The 22,985-nt window shown below is 45.1% G+C and overlaps 1 protein-coding gene across 1 annotated transcript; it reads left to right on the top strand.

Moving 5' to 3' along the window:
• Positions 1-1,693: 1,693 nt before the first annotated feature.
• LOC132874715 (uromodulin-like) lies at positions 1,694-21,342 on the top strand. The gene is made up of 10 exons (XM_060911072.1): positions 1,694-1,757; positions 2,115-2,921; positions 3,431-3,517; positions 5,598-5,905; positions 6,074-6,280; positions 8,572-8,723; positions 8,946-9,194; positions 13,311-13,470; positions 20,890-20,956; positions 21,117-21,342. Exons 1-10 carry the CDS (start codon positions 1,694-1,696, stop codon positions 21,134-21,136), a joined length of 2,121 nt encoding a protein of 706 aa, XP_060767055.1. The 3' UTR covers positions 21,137-21,342.
• The last annotated feature ends 1,643 nt before the right edge of the window (positions 21,343-22,985 follow it).

The following is a 22,985-nucleotide window of genomic DNA, read 5'->3' as shown; positions in this document are numbered from 1 at the left end:
TATTTTGACTGAGAAATGTTTTATTGACAATTTTGATAACCCTTCACTTTTAATCCAGGTCTGTAGTGTGAAATGTTCTCAGCTGTGTTTTTGTTTAAAAATGTTTTCCAAATTGTAGCTGTGTTTAATTCATATCCAGAAAAAAAAAAAATATATATATATATATATATATATATATATATATATATATTCCAATATAATATACTCAGCATGAACATTTTAAATAGATTCTATATTTTTGGTCCATCCATGACATATTACTAAAATAGCCTATTTACTGTTGTTGATGTGGGTCACTTGCTGTTAGCCAATTCACTTTCTCGTACCAGGAGAGCTGAAAGGAACGAGTATTATTCCCTACCTTTTTCACCAAGTCAGTTTGAGGCGTTGGTCTCTTTAATTTTAATTTTTTCCTCGAAAGGAAGACTGGCAAATGGCTTCGCCAAAATTAAATCAGCAATGCTTGGCATCCGTGCGCAGCTTTCTTGCTAGCTGACTAGCTCACTCAAGTTCAAGTTCAGTCACTCAAATAAATGAAATTTCTGGAACTAAGATAGCAAACTTGACAACACTATATTTACACTTTATTTACAATGAAAATATATACAAACTAAAAAAGCTGGTAGAAACCGTATGTAATGAATGAAATCGAAATGTAAGCTGAGCTCTTACAATACACCACAGCACTTGCGAATCCGCATGGGACTGAACTGAAATTCACCGCTGCCTGCCTATAGTTGAAACGAACTGTCAATCAAAGAAAATATCCGGCCGCTTTCACCAATCACCAGTCTCCTCACGGAAACTGCCATGTCCCTCCCATGTGAGGCTCGGAGTCCGTAGGCGGGCATTTTCGCAGTATTTGTCCAATAATCGTCTTGCATTTTGAGATTGAAAAGCGCATCACTCCCAAATGCCATTGAAGTCCACTGAGGCTGGGAGTACGTGGGAGTCCGTAGGCGGGCGTTTTCGCAGTATTTGTCCAATAATCGTCTTGCATTTTGAGATTGAAAAGCGCAGAGCTCCCAAATGCCATTGAAGTCCACTGAGGCTGCGCTGCATCGCGCTGTCACGAGGGGGAGAAACTCACGCGCACATTAAAGTTATAAGGGCATTTTTAGAGGAGGCTGAGCCTCCCTCGTTGTCTTAGAGCAATCGCCCGTGGTGTGAATGGTTGTCTGTGTCTATGTGTCAGCCCTGTGATGACCTGGCGACTTGTCCAGGGTGTACCCCACCTTCCGCCCGTAGTCAGCTGGGATAGGCTCCAGCTTGCCTGCAACCCTGTAAAACAGGATAAAGCGGCTAGAGATGATGAGATAACTCTCCCAGCCACACACACACACACACGCGTCCACACACAAGTCGTCTGGTTGGGGAGAGAGCTCTCCCTCTGCTCTCGCTCTCTCTTTAAATAGGGCGCGGTCACTGGGGAAGACACAAACACACAGGTGCAGTGATTCTGCCACTTACCTTCCCTGACTCCGCCCTCCGGTCACAGACCGACGCTTGACCACGCCCCCGCTGCCACAATCAAAAATGGCATTTTCTCTGTTTTGTCCCAGTTATCAGGAATCACTGAAGAAGAAGAAGAAAAAACAATTGAACAATGTTACTGAACTTTTTATTGTTGTCTGATGCAGGTCATCTGTTTGTTCAAAAAGAGAGTTAAAGAATTTCACTGAAAAACTTCAAAATGGCAAAGTCTTGGACAGTACTTGGCCTATTCTTCATAACAGCTTTTACATCTTATGTCTCAGGTTAGTTTTTACAAATAAACATAGAGGTTGTGTTATTTTGCTGTGCCCTTTCACTGCATTATCTATCTGTTTTTTAGTTCCCTCTTTAATTATTTTTTCATGCATCACTCTTTGTTAACATTGTCCAAACACTTTCTTCGATCTATGCCACTTCTTGAGAATGAGATAAAAAGTGACTAAGTGAACATTTGTGCTTATGTAGTGTTAAGATTACCCAGAATGTAGAAAATATTTAGAAATTAAAAATAAAGGAAACTATTTGATAACTCATTTTAATTAAACTGCTGTTCATTCATCATGGTCACTCTCATTATATCTCGGGGTCTCTGAGTTAATACGTATGTCTGTGCTGTTCAGGTTTGGTGATAGTCACTTCCTGTGATGCGTGCCATAAGCATGCCTCCTGTGCACCTGTTCTGAAGAAATCTCCCCCTCAGGCTGATTCCTTTCCAGACACATTCACCTGCTTCTGCATTGAGGGTTTCTCCGGCAATGGCATCACCTGCTATAACATCTCGGCATGTAGTACACTTGGGGCCTCCTGTTGCACTGATGGGTACCACTGGTCTGAACATGGCTGTATTGACATTGATGAGTGTTCTAATGAGAAGAATCCCTGCTCTGCTCCACTACAGTGTAAAAATACACCCGGGTCTTTTGCCTGTCTGCCCCCGGTTGCTTACACTAAAGATACCATGCTAAATGTTGAGCTAGCCTCTAACCAACTGAGCTGTGGGAGTGAGGTGTGCAGCTCAGGTCAGGACTGCATCAGTATAAATGGAGCTCTCCGCTGTGCCGATCCCTGCCAGCAATACACCATTTTGGATGACTCATGGCGATCCACTGACTATAAGATAAATGATACAGTGCACTGTGATGTGGGCATCAACTGGCATGGCTGGTACAGGATGTACCTGGGCAATGCCAGTGTCTGGATGCCTGAGAGATGCATCCCACCCAACACTTGTGGCACAAACGCCCCGATTTGGCTCAAGACCCCCCCTCCGTCACCGTCAGAAGGTGTGGTGCAGGCCACTGTGTGTGCGAGCTGGTTGCCAGGCTGCTGTACCTTTCAGTTCTCCATTGGTGTCAAAGCCTGCCCCGGAAACTACTACGTCTACAAGTTTGTCTCACCACCTCTATGCTTCTTGGCATATGCAGCAGGTGAGCTACTCAGTGTACAAGCTCAGTAGGGTTTAACATTGATCAAGAGTGGTGTACCTTCATACCTCCTGCTCTGTTCACTATTTAGCCATGTATATCCCATTGATACGGGCTGCCAATAAATCTTACCTTGACTTCAATTATTAGCAATGACAATAGCAATGCAAATGGAGCCCCAGAAGTTATTTCCATCTTGAGGGATAACTCTCAAGGATGGAGAATTAGACAGAAACTAAAATTCACATCATTACTATCAGGACTAAATCACCCTGAACATCATTCCTGTAATGAAGATAGACTTTTAAATGGTTTTCCTGTAAATTAATTTAAGATGGTCTTATATTCCTGTCCATTTTTAGCAATGATCTGCATTTCATAAACATTTTAAATGTCATTTCGACTTCAAATAAACATGAGTAGAAAGACAAGATGATTAATTGATGATCAATGGTTAGTTTAAAATAGGGTTATATTTATCACTCATCAAGTTTATCTTAATCTCTTATTAGATGCCAACTCAGCAGTGTGTGACACCTGCAAGAAGGGAGAGAGCTGTGTCAGTGCAAACAAGATCACCTGGACGTGCAAGGCTCAAGGTGACATCATCTATGTGAACCCCAATTACTGTTCCATGAAAACTAGCAAGCAGTTATTAAATTGTAAATCCATGGACATCTTTACTCTTACAGTAAGTCTTAGTGAGTACCTTACGAAATACATACACTGATCAGCCATAACATTATGACCACTGATAGGTGAAGTGAAATATATATATATATATATATATATAGGCCCTGCCTAAAAGCAGAGCTCCCATCTGTTTCTAGGTTGTAGAATTTTCTTATATCATAGCCAGCCTCTTTTGTTTTGTTTCTTTACCGTTAGAGTTACTATACCGTTTCCTTATGTTGTACAAAAAGTCGGGCAACAACAGCGACAAGTTACTCACTAATATACTGTCCCGACTACTACTCTACTATACACTTCACTAATTGTTGGGTTTCCTGTGGTGGCAGGCATGCACGCACAGGACCGAAACCATCAAAAAACAACTCGATGGGTCTCTTTATGTATGCTCACTCTGTCTATGGGGCTCCGAGCTCCGCTATCAGCAGCTGTTCACTTGAGTAGACAACAGTTTGTTGCACTAGCCACGTCACATTGGTTTCTCCTTCTTTCTTGCTCTCTTTTCATTACTCTCCTTCTCTCCCTTTCTTCCTCTGACATATTTCTCCATCTTTCCCTCTCTTTTTCTCACCTTTTCTCCCTCTCCTCTTCTGACATGTTCCTTTGTCTTTCCTTTTCTTTGTCTCGCCTTCTCTTCCTCTCCTCTTCTGACATGTTTCTTCTTCCTTCTCTCTCTTGTGTGATGAATATAGCTTCTTCTTCTTCTCTCTGTCTTCCTCTGACAAGCTGGACTTGACCATCTTCCATCGCCTTTTCTCCTTCTCTCGTTTTCTTTCTTTTTGCTCTCCTGTCAACTTCTTCTTGCAATTCTTCGGTTGGTTTTCTTTTTCGTTATCACCCTTTTTTTATTACAACATGTACAATTTACATTATGATTCGAAAATGAAGTATATATTTTATTGACTTTTATGCAAAAAGTAGAATGAAGAAGAATGAGTCGGGTTTTTTTTTAATCGAGAATCACCCAAAAAATAAAAAATAAAAATTCAGGCATGACGCGTGTGCGTCGTGCATGGAGAGTTTCCTGCCATGATTGGGTTGCCTGTGATGGCAGGTATGCGAGTACGTGACACACGGCAACGTCGGGTGACGTCAGTGATAAATTACTCACTACTATACTGTCCCGACTACTACTCTACTTCACACTTCACGACTCACTTCGCTGGTTGTTGGGTTTCCTGTGGTGGCAGGCATGCATGCGCAGGACCAAAACCATCAGAAAACAACTCGATGGGTTTCTTTATGTATCCACACTCTATGCCTATGGGGCTCCGCTCATGCGGGCCAAAGGCCCACACAGGAGCTCTGTTATAACATTGATTATCTCATTACAATGGCACCTGACAGTTGGTAGGATATGTTAGGCAGCAAATTAACATTTTGTCCTTGAAGTTGATGTGTTGGAAGCAGGAAAAAATGGGCAAGTGTAAGGATCTGAGTGACTGACAAGGGCCAAATTGTGATGGCGAGATGACTGGGTCTGAGCAGCTCCAAAATGGCACATCTTGTGGGGTGTTCCTGGTTTGTAGTGGTGAGTACCTACCATAAGTGATCCAAGGAAGGACAACCGGTGAACCGGTGACAGGGTCATGGGTGTCGAAAGTGCATTGATTCGCATGGGGCACGAAGGCTAGCCCATATGGTCCAAGCCCACAGAAGAGCTACTGTAGCACAAACTGCTGAAAAAGTTAATGCTGACACCTTTCTGTTTTAACCAGATGGTAAAGCATTCACCACTTTATAATGTTGCCATTTCTTCTCACAACACTTAAAAGGTGTTTAGAAGACGTGTTTCAGGTGTTGTTTTGTCTCATTCTTCCTGCAAACAGGTCTTAAGGTGTCGTCAATGTCATATTTTTTAATTTCAAAATTTGCCACATGTTCTCTATTGGGGACAGAGGGGACAGGCACCCTCTTCTTACACAGCCATGCCTTTGTAATGTGTGCAGAATGTGCAGCTCATATACAGTATATAAAATTCAGCTGCAGCTCCAGACCCAGTGCGGCTTGCGGGCAGCAGTAACAGATGTGAGGGCAGAGTGGAGCTGTACCATGATGGTCAGTGGGGTATGGTGTGTGACGATGGCTGGAACATGAAGAATGCTGAGGTGGTTTGTAGGCAGATAGGTTGTGGGAAGGCCATTTCCGCACCCATGAATGCATTCTTCAGCCCTGGAACTGGCCCCATCTGGCTGGATAATACAAACTGCACGGGTAATGAGGCCTACCTGGTAGACTGCAGCCACAGTGGTTTTGAGAATCACAGCTGTGGTCACCATGAGGATGCTGGAGTGATTGTTTGTATGTGATTTTCCAGTCATTTGACATCTTTAATTTTACAGTTTCAAACTGTTCAATGAGTATAACATGATTCAGTAAGGGGAAACTCAGTGTAGTTAATGTACCGGTAAATAATTACCATCCATGCCTTGGATGTGCTCTTTGCAAATGTTAACTTATTAAAGGCCAAGTACATATCTCTCTCAGATGCATCCCCTGAGCTGGTGTGTAACATGACAACGATGTTGGTGGGGGTTCCAAACAACTTCAGATCCCTTGACCCTTCATCAGGTCATCTGGCAGACCCAAGCTGCACAGCTAGTCATGAGGCCAATGGCACTGTGTGGTACGAGGTGCAAAGCCAAGCAGGCATGTGTGGAAATGTGCTGAGGGTAAGTACATGTATGTCAGTGTATCACACAGGACTTGTGACCCCATGCACTTTGCAGTCTTAGTCAAAGTATAAAGAGCTGGATAATTGGTAATTAGAAGTAATTTCTGAAGCATACTTTCCATATTGTATTTTAATGTACAGAGTAACTTATGTGAGAATAACCATGTCTGATAATATACAGGGTGTTTAAAAAAATGTATATTATTTGAGATGTAAATATCCCAAAAACCACATAGTCTACAACCCCGATTCCAAAAAAGTTGGGACAAAGTACAAATTGTAAATAAAAATGGAATGCAATGATGTGGAAGTTTCAAAATTCCATGTTTTATTCAGAATAGAACATAGATGACATATCAAATGTTTAAACTGAGAAAATGTATCATTTAAAGAGAAAAATTAGATGATTTTAAATTTCATGACAACAACACATCTCAAAAAAGTTGGGACAAGGCCATGTTTACCACTGTGAGACATCCCCTTTTCTCTTTACAACAGTCTGTAAACATCTGGGGACTGAGGAGAGAAGTTGCTCAAGTTTAGGGATAGGAATGTTAACCCATTCTTGTCTAATGTAGGATTCTAGTTGCTCAACTGTTTTAGGTCTTTTTTGTCATATCTTCCGTTTTCTGATGCGCCAAATGTTTTCTGTGGGTGAAAGATCTGGACTGCAGGCTGGCCAGTTCAGTACCCGGACCCTTCTTCTATGCAGCCATGATGCTGTAATTGATGCAGTATGTGGTTTGGCATTGTCATGTTGGAAAATGCAAGGTCTTCCCTGAAAGAGACTTCATCTGGATGGGAGCATATGTTGCTCTAGAACCTGGATATACCTTTCAGCATTGATGGTGTCTTTCCAGATGTGTAAGCTGCCCATGCCACACGCACTAATGCAACCCCATACCATCAGAGATGCAGGCTTCTGAACCGAGCACCGATAACAACTTGGGTTGTTCTTCTCCTCTTTAGTCCGAATGACACGGCGTCCCTGATTTCCATAAAGAACTTCAAATTTTGATTCGTCTGACCACAGAACAGTTTTCCACTTTGCCACAGTCCATTTTAAATGAGCCTTGGCCCAGAGAAGACGTCTGCGCTTCTGGATCATGTTTAGATACGGCTTCTTCTTTGAACTATAGAGTTTTAGCTGGCAACGACGGATGGCACGGTGAATTGTGTTCACAGATAATGTTCTCTGGAAATATCCCTGAGCCCATTTTGTGATTTCCAATACAGAAGCATGCCTGTATGTGATGCAGTGCCGTCTAAGGGCCTGAAGATCATGGGCACCCAGTATGGTTTTCCGGCCTTGACCCTTACACACAGAGATTCTTCCAGATTCTCTGAATCTTTTGATGATATTATGCACTGTAGATGATGATATGTTCAAACTCTCTGCAATTTTACACTGTCGAACTCCTTTCTGATATTGCTCCACTATTTGTCGGCGCAGAATTAGGGGGATTGGTGATCCTCTTCCCATCTTTACTTCTGAGAGCCGCTGCCACTCCAAGATGCTCTTTTTATACCCAGTCATGTTAATGACCTATTGCCAATTGACCTAATGAGTTGCAATTTGGTCCTCCAGCTGTTCCTTTTTTGTACCTTTAACTTTTCCAGCCTCTTATTCCCCCTGTCCCAACTTTTTTGAGATGTGTTGCTGTCATGAAATTTCAAATGAGCCAATATTTGGCATGAAATTTCAAAATGTCTCACTTTCAACATCTGATATGTTGTCTACATTCTATTGTGAATACAATATCAGCTTTTGAGATTTTTAAATTATTGCATTCCGTTTTTATTTACAATTTGTACTTTGTCCCAACTTTCTTGGAATCAGGGTTGTACTATGTTATACTGAAATATCTGACATGAAGAATACTGTATGTCAGACTCAGACACAGGATCAGGATTCAAGTTCAAAACATAATCCTAAAACAAAGTCAAGAAAGGTAGAGATCAAAACACAATATCCATCAGGTATCAAGGCCAGAGGATTACCCAATACACAAATCCAATAAACATAGCAAAGGTCAAAAGAAAATTAGGCAAACACAAGAATATCACTCAGAACCACGACTCACAAACACAAGTGCATGGCAATGAGGTGATTTCTACAAAAAGTTTAGATAGTGTATAATCAGGTCGTAATTAGGAAGTAAAAGGTCAGCAGTCGCACTGTAATTGTGGTGACTGCTACTTTTTCTGATATGGGGTGGGTGATGGTGGTGTATCAGATGTCCTTAGTTATTGTTAATGTTATGTACCTGACTTTTTTTTGTGCCATAGACAAACAGTACCCAGGCAATCTACTCCAATATTTTATACCTCTACCCTGTAAATATTTCTACATTCGTACTTCCCACGGCATTCCCCTTCTCCTGTGTTTACTCCCTGGACTCTCTCACAAGCTTGGATCTGGCAGTGAAACCCTTTCTGCCGTATGTACACTACACACTTCATTCCACTAATAACTCAAAAAGTTAATTAAACCTATAATGTTTTGTTTGTTTGTTTGCTTGCTTGCTTGTTTGTTTGTTTGTTTGCTTGTTTGTTTGTTTGTTTGTTTCAATGAAGTGTTCTACTCTTGAATCAAATTTGCTATTTAATTTCTTACTTATTTTTAAGTTATGTAACGAATGGTTTATGTTCTGCTGTGGCAGGATGCAGGAGTCAGGTCTGATTGGTTTCGGCCCCAGTGCCCATGCCTCCATGTCCCTGTTCCATGATGACAAGTTCATATCATCATATCCGCCAGGGCCTGTAACACTACCTGCTGGCATGCCACTCTATGTGGGTATGACTGTGCAGGAGGTGGAGTCTACTCGCTTCAATGTGGTTATGGAGGAGTGCTATATTATGGATACACCAGATGCCAATAGCACTGAGAGATATTATCTTATTCAAAACCGGTAAGTTCTTAAGGCCTCTGCATGCTCTTGGGACAAGGCTTTCGCAGCTAGCTTTTCGCAGACAGTTGTAATTTATTGTTGAGCGGGGATAATAGGCATGCGCGATGTTATTCACCAGCACAACGCAAGGAGGCGCGAAGTCGCTAGGAGTAGTTGGTGGGTATGGTTAGTGGAGTGTTTATCCTCCGGTTACTTATAATGACTAGAACTTTTTTTTTTTATAATGACTAGAACTGGAGTCGTATAGATGTACGTACTTCCTCAATCAACCGCTCTTCATGCTGCTCCATCTTCGCTCGTGTTTTTAAAAATGCCGGTCATGAAAACAAAACAAACCGGGAAAGTAGGGAAGCGGAAGTGCGTGTACAGCGGGTAGAGTGGACCAATCAGACCCCTCTTGTCTGCGGCGCTGTCTGCGAGGCTTCTGCGGTGGTCACAATTTTTGGGAGGTGCGCGCAGAGCATCTGCGAAGGTGGGGGGGGCTACGCAGACACTGTCTGCGACACCGTCTGCGAGGACTGGGTTGTCAGCATAAATTGGCCTTTAGGCCTGTTTATATATATATATATATATATATATATATATATATATATATATATATATATATATATATATAAAATCTCCTTCTCACCCCCAGCGGGGGGGTGGTATCCATGTCATCCTCAAGCTCGGGTCCTCTACTAGAGGCCTGGGAGTTTGAGGGTTCTGCGCGGTATCTTCGATGTTCCTAGTACTGCGCTCTTCTAGACTGAGGCTTCAGATGTTGTTCCTGGGATTTGCTGGAGCCACTCTCCCAGTTTGGGGGTTACTGCCCCTAGTGCCCCCACTACCACGGGGACCACGCAACCCTTGACCTTCCACATCCGTTCCAGCTGCTCTTTCAACCCTTGATACTTAAGTTTCTCATGTTCCTTCTTCCTGATGTTGGCGTCAGCTGGGATCGCCACATCTATCACCACCACCCTCTTCTGCTCTTTGTCCACCACCACTATGTCCGATTGGTTAGCCAGGATCTGTTTGTCAGTCTGGAAGCTGAAGTCCCACAGAACCTTGGCCCTGTTGTTCTCAGCCATCTCACCACCTTCTGTGGTATGGCCCATTGGGACTTGGGTACTTCTATTCCATACTGGTTGCAGATGTTCCTGTATACTATCCCAGCCACTTGGTTGTGCCTCTCCATGTACGCTGATCCAGCTAGCATCTTACACCCTGCTACTATGTGCTGGACTGTTTCAGGGGCTTCTTTGCACAGTCTGCATCTTGGGTCTGATCTACTCTGGTATATCCTGGCCTCTATGGCTCTTGTGCTTATGGCCTGTTCTTGTGCTGCCATGATTAGTGCCTCTGTGCTGTCTGTCAGTCCTGCATTATCCAGCCACTGGTAGGATTTCTTGATATCAGCCACTTCCTCTATCTGACGGTGGTACATGCCATGTAGGGGTTTGTCCCTCCAGGTTGTCTGTTCCTCCTCCTCCTCTGCGCTCTCATCAGGGTTCTGCTGCCTGAGACATTCACTTAGCAGTTCATCCTTTGGGGCCATCTTTCTGATGTATTCTCGGATTTTCGATGTTTCATCCTGGACCGTGGTCTTGATGCTCACTAGCCCTCGGCCTCCCTCTTTCCGCTTAGTGTATAGTCTCTGGGTGCTGGACTTGGGGTGGAACCCTCCATGCATGGTGAGGAGCTTTCTAGTCTTGATATCTGTGGCTTCTATCTCCTCCTTTGGCCAGTTTATGATACCAGCGGGGTATCTGATGACTGGTAGTGCGTACATGTTGATGGCTCGGACCTTGTTCTTACCATTCAGCTGACTTTTCAGGACCTGCCTTACTCTCTGGAGGTATTTGGCTGTGGTTGACTTCCTTGTGGCCTCTTTATGGTTTCCATTAGCCTGTGGGATGCCAAGGTACTTGTAGCTGTCTTGGATATCACCTATGTTGCCCTCTGGTAGGTCAATCCCCTCAGTCCGGATCATCTTGCCTCTCTTTGAGACCATCCGGCCACACTTGTCCAATCCGAATGACATCCCTATGTCATCGCTGTAGATCTGGGTGGTGTGGATCAGTGAGTCTATTTCTCGCTCGTTCCTGGCATACAGCTTGATGTCATCCATGTAGAGCAGGTGGCTGATTGTTGCCCCACTACGGAATAGGTACCCGTAGCCGCTCTTCGTGATGATCCGACTGAGGGGGTTCAGGCCTATGCAGAACAGCAGTGGTGATAGCGCATCTCCTTGGTATATGCCGCACTTGATGTTGACTTGGGCAGTGGGTTTTGAGTTGGCCTCTAGGGTTGTCTTCCACATTTCCATTAAGTTCTGGATGAAGGTCCTTAGGTTCCTGTTGATCTTATACAGTTCCAGACATTCCAGTATCCATGTGTGTAGCATTGAGTCGTAGGCTTTCTTGTAGTCAATCCAGGCAGTGCACAGGTTGGTCTGTCTCTTCTTACAGTCTCGGGCAACTGTTCTATCGACCAGTAGCTGGTGCTTGGCTCCTCTGGTGTTACTGCCAATCCCTTTCTGTGCCTCGCTCATGTATTGAGCCACATGCTTACTCATTTTTGCCGCAATGATGCCTGACAGGGCCTTCCATGTTGTGCAGAGACAGGTAATTGGCTGACAGGTAAATCGCGTCGTAGTCAGTGAGCATTACCACTGTACTATCCAGCTGATATATATATAAAACTGTGCAAAAGTCTTAGGCACATATAAAGAAATGCTGTAGATGAAAAATGACTTAAAACATACTGAAATGAAATGTTTCAAATAAAAAAAAAAAATACTATAAACAGCAGTAAGCCATAATAAATGAAAGTCAATATTTGGTGTGAGACGACTCTTTGCTTTGAAAAAAAATAGTAGTCTCAGGTATAATGAGTGCAGTTTTATAAGGAAATGAACCATAGGTTTTACTGAGCATCTTGTTCTTCTGGACACTTTGACTGTCACACTCGCTTCTTAATTTTGCACCAAAACCCAGCAGCCTTCATTATGTTTTCTTTTTTAATCTGAAAAGTGGTCTATTGTGTAATGTGCTGCTCAGATACAAACTTTTTTTTTCTGTAGCATTTAATTTTGTGCTGGAAAACGAACGTTTGGGACCCTAAATGTTTTTTTACTCGATAATGTGGAAATTATAAAATAGAAATCTATAACAAAGTTTGTATGAAAAAAATAGGGTGCCTATGACTTTTGCATAGTGCTTTGTGTGTGTGTGTATATATACACACTGCACATTCATGCGGTTATGTAATCAGCCAATCATGTGGCAGCAGCACAATGCAAGAAATCATGTAGGTCAAGAGCTTCAGTTAATGTTCACATTATACATCAGAATGGGAAAGATTTCGATCTCTGTGACATGGGTGTTGGTGCCAGATGGACTGGTTTGAGTATTTCAGAAACTGCTGCTCTCCTGGGGTTTTCACACAATGGTGCAAAAAAAAACCCTGATTGAGTGACAGTTCTGTGGGTGGAAACAGTTCTTTGGATATTAATAAGAGATCTGAGACTGGCGTGACTTGACAGGAAGTCTATAACTCAAATAAATCACTCTTTCCGACCATGGTGAGCAGAAAAGCGTCTTCGAATACACAACACGACAAACAATGAGGTAGATGGGTTACAACAGCAGAAGATCACATCACGTTCTGCTCCTGTCAGCCAAGAACAGGAATCTGATGCCATCATGGGCAAAGACTCTCAAACTGGACAGTTGAAGACTGGAAAAAGACCAAGTGATTTTTTCCCCCCTAATCTTCAGCTGTCCAGTTTGGGTGAGTCTATTCACATGACAGCCTCAGAGTCTTGTTCTCGGATGACAGGAGTGGAACCGGATGTGGTGTTGTGCATGCCGAGATGATTTTCTACTCACTATGGTTGTAAAGTGTGATTATACGAGTTACTATATCCTTTCTGGCAGCTCAGACCAATCTGGCCACTTTCCTCTGACTTCTCTTATCAACAAGGTGTTTCCACCCATATAACTGTCGCTCACTCAATTACTCAACCTTATTATTGTTGATATTTGCTAATGTGTTGATGTTTCGTACAAAATGTGCTGTTTTTTTCGACAGATTATGTACTTTATTTACTGTAGTGTTTCTTTCTCCCAGTTGTTCCAGTAACCCACGTGATGTGACAGTGAATGAGAATGGTGTGTCTCAGAGTGCACGCTTCACTGCACTGCTCTTCCTGTATGAGGGCAACTATAATGAGATGTTCCTGCAATGCCACTTCACCCTGTGTGATAAAACAACTGAGTCTTGCTCTGCGGTACATTTACACTCTGTATTAAATATCATGTTTTGTTTGAGCATAATTCACAGCAAGCAACAGGGACTTTCTCAGACTTTGGAAACAACCTGTCTAAAAAAAAATTGCTGTTTTATATGCTCTCTCAGGACTCCTGGGTGACACAATAGAAAAGTGGTCACACTATTGTCAGGATATTGTGCATTCAAATCCTGACGATGCCACAGCTATATGTGGTTGGGACCTAAGAAAGCAATTGGCTAGATGAAAGAGATGTCATTACTCTCTATCTCTTGTCAATCAGAGCGACACTAGCCAATTGTGGATGTATGTGGAATAGGGCAGCTGGTGCTTTCCTCCAAATGTGGGTGGTAAAAGAAAGCAACTGGGCTTGCTTGAAGATTCTTGAAGACGTCTTCAAGAATCTTCAAGCAAGCCCAGTTGCTCTCTTTTACCACCCACAATTTACTATGACCTGGATGACTGAGAATCTTCACAGATATGTTTCCTCCAAATGTGACACTACCCTGTGATATAGCATGAACAGCATGAGTTCTGAAAGATGTGGTTGGCTGATTTCACATAGATATAAAGGAAGCACATGTTAGCCTTCACCTTACTGGGCGGCATGGTGGTGTGGTTAGCACTGTCTCCTCACAGCAAGAAGGTTTCTGGGTTCAAGCCCAGTGGCTGACAGGGGCCTTTCTGTGTAGAGTTTGCATGTTCTCCCCATGTCTGTGTAGGTTTCCTCTGAGTGCTCTGGTTTCCCCTACCGTACAGTTCAAAGACATGGTTAGGTTAACATGGGGCAGCCATGGCCTGAAGGTTGGATTGAAGTGCAACTGCTGTAGCATACGGTAGCTGCCCACTGCTCTGGGTGTGTGTATGTGTGTGTGCTCATTGCTTGCGTGTGTGTGTTCACTGCTTCAGATGGGTTAAATGCAGAGCAGGAAGCTCACTGTGTGACTAATAATAATAAGAAGAAGTTAAATTTATATAGCGCCTTTCAAGAAACCCAAGGACGCGTTACAATAATAAACAAAAAAATAAAAATATAATAAAAAAAAAATAATAATAAATAAATAAATAAATAAATAAATAAAAAGTAAAAAGTCCACCAAGTAGGGGTCAGGATGTAATTCCCGTGGTGTAGCAGCCACAGTCCCACCAAAAGGCGCACGAAAACAAGTCCCACATCTCCAGCACCGCCGCCGCGACGCCGTCAACAACATCGCTCGAACACCACGCCATGGATCCACAAAACGAGCAGAGAAGCTCTGCCACGCAGAGCGCTGGTGTGTCCCAAACCGCCTGCACAGCCGCCGCGACACCACCAAGCAACATCGCTCGGAACATCATGCCAAGCATTAAAGCACAGAGCGCTGGACAACCATGATGTAAAATGTGTTAGGGTTTTGCTGGGATTCGAATCTGGTTCGTTGGTGTGATGATCCAGCAAACCCCCACTAGGCCACCAGGGGAATGACTCAAATGCAGAGGCGTGAGGCGGAAGTAGAAAAAGTAACAAAAGGTTTATTTATACTATGTACACTATATACAATCCAGGGCAAAACAAAAAAACAAAAATAAAGAGTATAATTCAAAAAGAAAAAGGCAAAAATGCAAAAGCTCAGAAGATCCACAAAACACAGTACAAAGGAAACTGGAGATAAACATAACAGCACAAAGACTCCGTGACAAGAGGACTGAACTCAGGGGTATAAATACACAAACTAATTAAGGACACAGGTGAAGATAATTAGGACTAACAGGCAATTAACAAAAAAACACAAAACACAGGAACAGTGGCGGCCTCTAGAGGCCAAAATAAATATGACACGAAAAGGAAATAACAGCGGCCTCTAGAGGCCAAAACAGTCCAAGTCCTAACAGGACCCCCCCCTCTAGGAGCGTCTCCTGACGTTCCCAGGGCGATCCGGATGGGCCGAATGGAAGTCCCGACACAGTTCTTTATCCAGGACATCCCGAGCAGGAACCCAGCAGCGCTCCTCAGGACCATAGCCCTCCCAGTCCACCAGATATTGCAACCCGCCACGGACCCGGCGGGAGTCAAGCAGGCGATGCACAGTGAACACAGTCTGCCCCTGGAAGATGCGGGGGGGTGGGGGGTTCCTAGGGGCAGGGGCATACGTAGACGTCAGTACAGGCCGCAACAGGGAAACATGGAAAGTGGGGTTGATCCTCAGAGTCCGGGGCAACTGGAGCCGGTAGGAGACAGGGTTCACCCTGCGCACCACCTTGAAGGGGCCAATGTAGCGAGGAGCAAGCTTGCGGTTCTCCACCCACAGCGGAAGGTCCTTAGTGGACAGCCAAACCCGCTACCCAGGGCGGAAAGTGTGTGCAGGTCTTCTATGGCGGTTGGCCTGAGTCTGGTTGGTTCTGGAGGTCTGTATGAGGGTCTTCCTGACCTTGCTCCAGGTCTTGCGACACCGTCTCACATATTGGTTGACCGAGGGCACCCCCGCGTCCTCCTCCTGGTCCGGGAACAGAGGTGGCTGGAACCCGAATTGGCACTGGAATGGCGACAGCTTGGTGGCCGATGACTGCAGGGTGTTGTGGGCGTACTCTGCCCATGGCAGCCAGGTGCTCCACGATGTCGGGTTATCCATAGCCAGGCCTCGCAGGGTGGTTTCCAGGTCCTGGTTGAGCCTCTCCGTCTGACCATTGGACTGTGGGTGAAACCCAGAGGAGAGGCTGGCAGTGGCTCCGATGACCTTGCAGAACCCGTGCCACACTCGGGAGGAGAACTGGGGCCCTCGGTCTGAGACGATGTCCTGTGGAAGACCAAAGACTCGGAAGACATGATTAAATATAAGTTTCGCTGTTTCAAGAGCAGAGGGGAGTTTGCACAGAGGTATGAAGCGGCAGGCCTTGGAGAATCTGTCAACAATGACCAAAATGACCATGTTACCTTGTGACTCAGGGAGACCCGTGATGAAGTCGACTGCCACGTGGGACCAGGGACACCGGGGAATGGTCAGAGGATGCAGGAGACCCTGGGGACGCTGTTGTGGGTTCTTGGTTCTGGTGCAAACCTCACAGGACAGGACAAATGACCTTACTTCCTGCTCCATGTTAGGCCACCAGAAGCGTCTTTTCAGGAAGTCCAGGGTCCTCCGAGCTCCCGGGTGGGCGGTGAGAGGGGAAGAGTGACCCCACTGGAGAACCTTGGCCCGGGCTTGATGTGGGACGTACAAGAGGCCCGGTGGCCCCGTCCCAGGACCGGGGTCCTGGCGTTGGGCTCGTCGAACAGCCTCCTCAATACCCCAGCGGACAGGGGCCACAATCCGGGACACCGGGATAATAGGCCCGACTTCATTCTCCCTGTTAGTGGCAGAGAACAGCCTGGACAGTGCGTCAGGTTTGGTGTTCTTGGAGCCGGGACGGTACGAGAGGGTGAAGTCAAACCGACTGAAAAACAGGGCCCACCTAGCCTGTCGAGGGTTCAGTCTCTTGGCTTGCTGGAGGTACTCCAGGTTCTTGTGGTCAGTCCAAACCAGGAATGGATGTTGCGCTCCCTCCAGCCAGTGCCTCCACTCCTCAAGGGCCAGTTTGACCGCTAGCAGTTCTCGATCCCCCACATCGTACCGGGACTCCGCAGGACTCAGGCGGTGGGAGAAGTAAGCGCAGGGGTGCAGCTTTCCTTCCGAATGTTGAGAGAGTACCGCGCCGACACCACTGTCCGAGGCGTCCACCTCCACGATGAATGGTTGGGAGGTGTCCGGGAGGACCAGAATGGGTGCCGTGCAGAAGCGGGCCTTGAGGTCTTTGAACGCCTTTTCTGCCTGAGGAGACCAGCCATAAGATCCACCTGTCCCTTTGGTGAGGTCTGACATGGGTGCTGCCACAGAACTGAAGTTCCTGATGAACTTGCGGTAGAAGTTAGCGAATCCTAAGAACCGCTGAACCTCCTTAACAGACTTGGGAGTAGGCCAGTCCCGGACGGCCAGGGTCTTGGCAGGGTCCATTTGAAGTTGGCCTGTCCGTACAATAAATCCCAGAAAGGAGACCTCGGGAACATGAAATTCGCATTTCTGGGCCTTGGCGAACAGATTGTTCTGTAGCAGCCTCTGGAGAACCTGGCGGACATGGTGGCGGTGCTCCTGCACGGTCTTGGAAAAGATAAGGATGTCATCGAGGTAGACAAAGACGTACAGGTTAATCATGTCCCTTAAGACGTCGTTGATTAGGGCCTGAAAAACAGCTGGTGCGTTGGTGAGTCCGAAGGGCATCACCTGGTATTCGTAGTGCCCAGACGGGGTGTTAAAGGCAGTCTTCCACTCGTCTCCCTGTCGGATACGGATGAGGTGGTATGCGTTCCGTAGGTCCAACTTGGTGAAGACGGTGGCGCCTTGGAGCAGGTCGAAAGCAGTGGACATCAGCGGAAGGGGATATCGGTTGCGCACAGTGATCTTGTTCAGGCCCCTGTAGTCAATACATGGTCGAAGCCCCCCATCCTTCTTGCCGACAAAGAAGAAGCCGGCACCAGCAGGTGAGGTGGAGGGTCGAATGAACCCAGAGACCAGGGCGTCTTTGAGGTATTCCTCCATAGCCTTGCGTTCTGGCTGAGAGAGGGAAAACAGTCTGCCACGAGGAGGGGTAGTCCCAGGGAGCAAGTCGATGGCACAGTCGTAGGCCCGGTGCGGAGGAAGAACGGCGGCCCTGCTCTTGCTGAATACCTCCTTGAGATCCCAGTACTCTGTGGGAACTTGAGATAACTCGGTGAGATCAGGGGGCTCGGCAGGAGACACAGAAGAGCTAGAGAGAAGACAAGAGGCATGGCATGCAGGGCCCCATTCCACAACCTGGCTGGTTACCCAGTCTATGCGAGGGTTGTGGCGAGTAAGCCAAGGAAGGCCTAGAATAACTGGGAACTCAGGTGAAGGAATCAGGTGCAGGGATATTTCTTCCTTGTGACCTTGAGACTGGAGGAAGACTGGAGAAGTAACTTGAGTGACTCTTCCATCACCTAACGCTTGGCCATCGAGGGCAGACACAGACAGAGGGACTTCAAGAGGTGCAGTAGGTATATTGATGCTTTGGGCGAAGTGAATATCCATAAAGTTCCCAGCCGCCCCTGAGTCTATCAAAGCTTGACAAGAGTGGACAGACTCACCCCAGGAGATGGAGACCGGGATGTAGATTCCTTGGCCAGGGAGTCCGGGAGAGAGGGTAGGCCCCATCACAACCCTCCCTCGGCTGGACGGGGCGGTCCTTTTCCCAAGAGTTCGGGACATGATGCTCGGAAGTGACCAGGCTTGCCACAGTAGATGCAGCACTTGTCCCTCCTTCTGCGCTCCCTCTCAGATACGGAGAGGCGAGTACGACCCACTTGCATGGGTTCTGGACAGTCACTGAAGGAGGTAGACGGTCTCCAGGTAGAGGTAGGGAGGCTGGGGGGGCTCAAGGCTTGGTGGCGTTCTCTCATCCTGTTGTCCAGACGAATAGCATGTGAGATGAGGGTTTCGAGGTCACTTGGGCATCCAATAGAGGCCAGACCGTCCTTGATGGGGTCAGACAGACCATGGTGGAAGGCTGACACCAGGGCAGTCTCGTTCCATCCACTTACTGCTGCGAGTGTTCGGAACGAGATGGCGTAATCTGCGACGCTTCCTCCTTGCCGGATGGACATGAGCTTTCGGGCTGCGTCGGTACTGATGTCTGCCTGATCGAAGACCCGAAGCATCTCTTCAGAAAACAGCTGGAAATCAAAGCACTCAGGTCCCTGTCTTTGCCAGATAGCAGTAGCCCAGGCTCGCGCCTTACCAGCTAATAAGGTGATCACAAAGGCAATCTTGCGGCGATCCGTAGTGTAGGTGGTAGGCTGAAGCTCAAAGGTGAGTTGACACTGGGTAAGGAACTCTCGGCACTCACTGTGCTTGCCGTCATACCTCTGTGGTGCAGGAAGGCTGGGTTCACGAGGTGAAGAAGGCAGCATGGCAGGAGGCACTGGAGCAGGAGTGGGAGCTGGATCAGGAGCAGGAACTGGATCAGGAGATGCAGGCAGAGATGTCAGCTGTGCCAGGGTTTTCCCAATTTGCTGAAGCAGTTCCTCGTGGCGAGCAAGGGCCTCACGTTGGCTGGTGAGCATACGTCCATGAGCGTCCATGGTCGCTCCGAAGCGTGTCAAAGCTGCCATAATTCCCTGAAGGTTGGCCAGGTAGACAGTTGAAGCAGCCTCTGCTGAGTCGGTCATGACGGAGTCTTTCTGTTAGGGTTTTGCTGGGATTCGAACCTGGTTCGTTGGTGTGATGATCCAGCAAACCCCCACTAGGCCACCAGGGGAATGACTCAAATGCAGAGGCGTGAGGCGGAAGTAGAAAAAGTAACAAAAGGTTTATTTATACTATGTACACTATATACAATCCAGGGCAAAACAAAAAAACAAAAATAAAGAGTATAATTCAAAAAGAAAAAGGCAAAAATGCAAAAGCTCAGAAGATCCACAAAACACAGTACAAAGGAAACTGGAGATAAACATAACAGCACAAAGACTCCGTGACAAGAGGACTGAACTCAGGGGTATAAATACACAAACTAATTAAGGACACAGGTGAAGATAATTAGGACTAACAGGCAATTAACAAAAAAAACACAAAACACAGGAACAGTGGCGGCCTCTAGAGGCCAAAATAAATATGACATGAAAAGGAAATAACAGCGGCCTCTAGAGGCCAAAACAGTCCAAGTCCTAACAAAATGAGCAACGAACTCACTGCAGTCCACAGCTGGGAGCACAGGCATCACCCACAGCAAACCAAGGCCTGGAAGGAACCGACGCCCAAAACTAGGTCCGGAGCTACACCACAACCGGTGGAAAAAACACTCAAACAAACATAAAACAAACATCAAACTACACAAACACACAGAAAAAAATAGAAAAAGAAATAAAATAAAACAAAAAAAACTCCGGTGAGAAGCGGCAGCCAGAACGCGCACGACGTACTCTCAACCGGAAACGGAAACAAAAACGGTATAGGTTGCTTCTACTACCTGGTTGGCAGAAAATTCTGAAAACTCAACAAAGCTTGAGGCGAGTGTGATGATTTAGTCATCCAGTTTGCTAAACTGACAGCTTTCAGTTTACCTTATTTGGTAGAAACATTAGCTTAGTACATTACATTACAGGCATTTAGCAGACACTCTTATCCAGAGTGATGTACAACATACCCAGAGCAGCCTGGGGAGCAGTTGGGGGTTAGGTGCCTTGGTCAAGGGCATCTCAGCCTTGTCCAGGGAATCGAACCAGCGACCTTTTGGTCCCAAAGCTCCTTCTCTAGCCATTAAGCCATGGCTTCCCTCTATTAATAGCACCAATGCAGAACTAAAAACAAAATTTTGACACTAATCATAACAAATTGAGAGGTTTTACTCTCAAAAACTCATTTTGTGCTGTCCTGTACTACTTCCTGTCCTCAGAAGTGTCAGACCAGAGCCACTCGCTCCATCTCCAACCACGAGTTTCTCACCATCGGGCCAATTACCTGTAAGTAAAACAAAATTACACTTTAATCCTCAGCATACTCTAGTTAATCCTGCATAAAAAGGCCCATTTGGAAATTTGAAATGTTGTGAATGCATGGGCATTTTGAGTTTCATATGTAAAGCTGGAGCATAGAATCATTTTGCTGCCTTTTTTTTTTTAGGGATCAAAGAAGGACAGTAACCTGATCTACACAGGACCATCCTATTCATGATAAATGTCCATGTTTCTAAGGACCAAATGTGGCTGAAATTATTAGAGACACGTAACTGCATGATGAAATGGCTCGGGGGATAGGGAGTAATTTACAGTGTTTTGGCACACAAGGAATAGAATTAGGAGTGTGCCAATATTGAATATTCCAATCAAAATCATTGCCTAAACTTTAATCTCAGACTTTAAGATACTGTAATAATAATGCACTATAACAATAAAACATTATTCCTCAGTTTCATAGACTTACTTTTCTAAACATTTCATGGCAATCTTGTCCAAATAATGAACAGAATAATGTGAGTCCCTTTAAGGAAAAGAATGGAAAAAGGAATACAGAGTTACTGTAAATCTGAAGGGAATCACTTAGAAATTCTGTTAATAACAGCATTCCTGTTTATATTTCATTTAATATTTTCTAATATAATAAATTAATACTTTAAGTAGGGCAAGCATGCTTTGTGTTTCTTAGCAACAGTTGTGAGATCAGGGAAATACTTGAAAGTCACAGAAGTGAAACGTGACATCTTGATTTAAAAAACAGTCTCCTTAAATGTGCTCCATTCTCATTTCTTACACCCAGGCAGTGCTCGATGTGGGTGGTGTTTACAGACGGAGGGGTGTAAAAACCCACAACTTCAAAAAGAGTACACTCATAGTGCGTTTACGTAGTGGTTAAGTGGCTCCATAAAAAGTCCAAATGATTAAAAAAAAGACTTCTCAGCTCCTGTGCACTTCTTTTTTTTTAAGATGCTGAGAAATTAGAGACCATCTCTATGGTCCATACAGCATACCTCTTCTCCATCTGACAGCAATCCGAGAGATTTTTGATGGTTCTTTATTGGCACTATGTATTATGAACTATATTACTATGACTATCAAGTGCCACTACACTAAGGTGTTTTGAATGGTTAAGAAGTCTAGCTTCCTGAATGAAGGCTCTACTTGGAACTTTTTCTGAATCCTCTGTTGTAAGATTCTGTATAAAATGTTCAAGGGTCTTTAGCGTGGGTGCTATGTGGAACCTTTTTTTTAAATAAAGCTTTCCACCGGAGAGTGTGACTAAGCACAAAGGATCCAGAGCCTGTCCTGGCAACACTGGGCAAAAATATAGGGATACACCCTGGATGAGACATCAGTCCATTGCAAGGCACTATGAACACACACATTCACACACTCATTCACATCTAGAGACAATTTAGAGTCAACACTCAACCTACCAGCATTTTAGTTAGTTTGAGGAAATGAGAGAACCAGGAGGTAACATTGTGATGCAGTGATACTACTTGCTGTGCCTTTGCTACCTTGCTCATATTGAAATTTGCTCCATTTTCATCTAGAATTTTTATCCCCTGCTGGCCAAAAAGCCCGAAGGGGGATTATGTCGTGGCGATGTCCCTCCATCCGTCTGTCTGTCCGTCCCAGGAAGGGTACTCACCTTCTGAAGTCAACTCCTCTCACAACTTTTGGAGGAATTTCATGAAACTTGGCAGGATTCTTTGTTGTATGTTGGTAATTCGCATATTGTGATTTTGTTAAATTTGGTCACATTTTACCAGAGTTACAGCCCTTGATTAACAAAATTATAAGTTGACAATTTCATGAGTGTGTTTTCCTTCTGAAGTCAACTCATCTCGCAATTTTTGGAAGAATTTCATGAAACTTTGCAAAAGGCATTGTTGTATGTCATTAGTACACATATTGTAATTTCCTTAAATTTGGTCAGATTTTACCAGAGTTGTGGCCCTTGATTAACAACCTTGTACTTTCACAATTTCATGAAGGTGTTTTTTCCTTCTGACATCAACTCTTCTCACAA

This window comes from Neoarius graeffei, chromosome 27 (assembly GCF_027579695.1).
Source record: "Neoarius graeffei isolate fNeoGra1 chromosome 27, fNeoGra1.pri, whole genome shotgun sequence".
Taxonomy (NCBI): Eukaryota; Metazoa; Chordata; class Actinopteri; order Siluriformes; family Ariidae; genus Neoarius; species Neoarius graeffei.
Note: the sequence above shows the minus strand (reverse complement) of the source record. Positions and strands in the feature narration are given on the sequence as shown.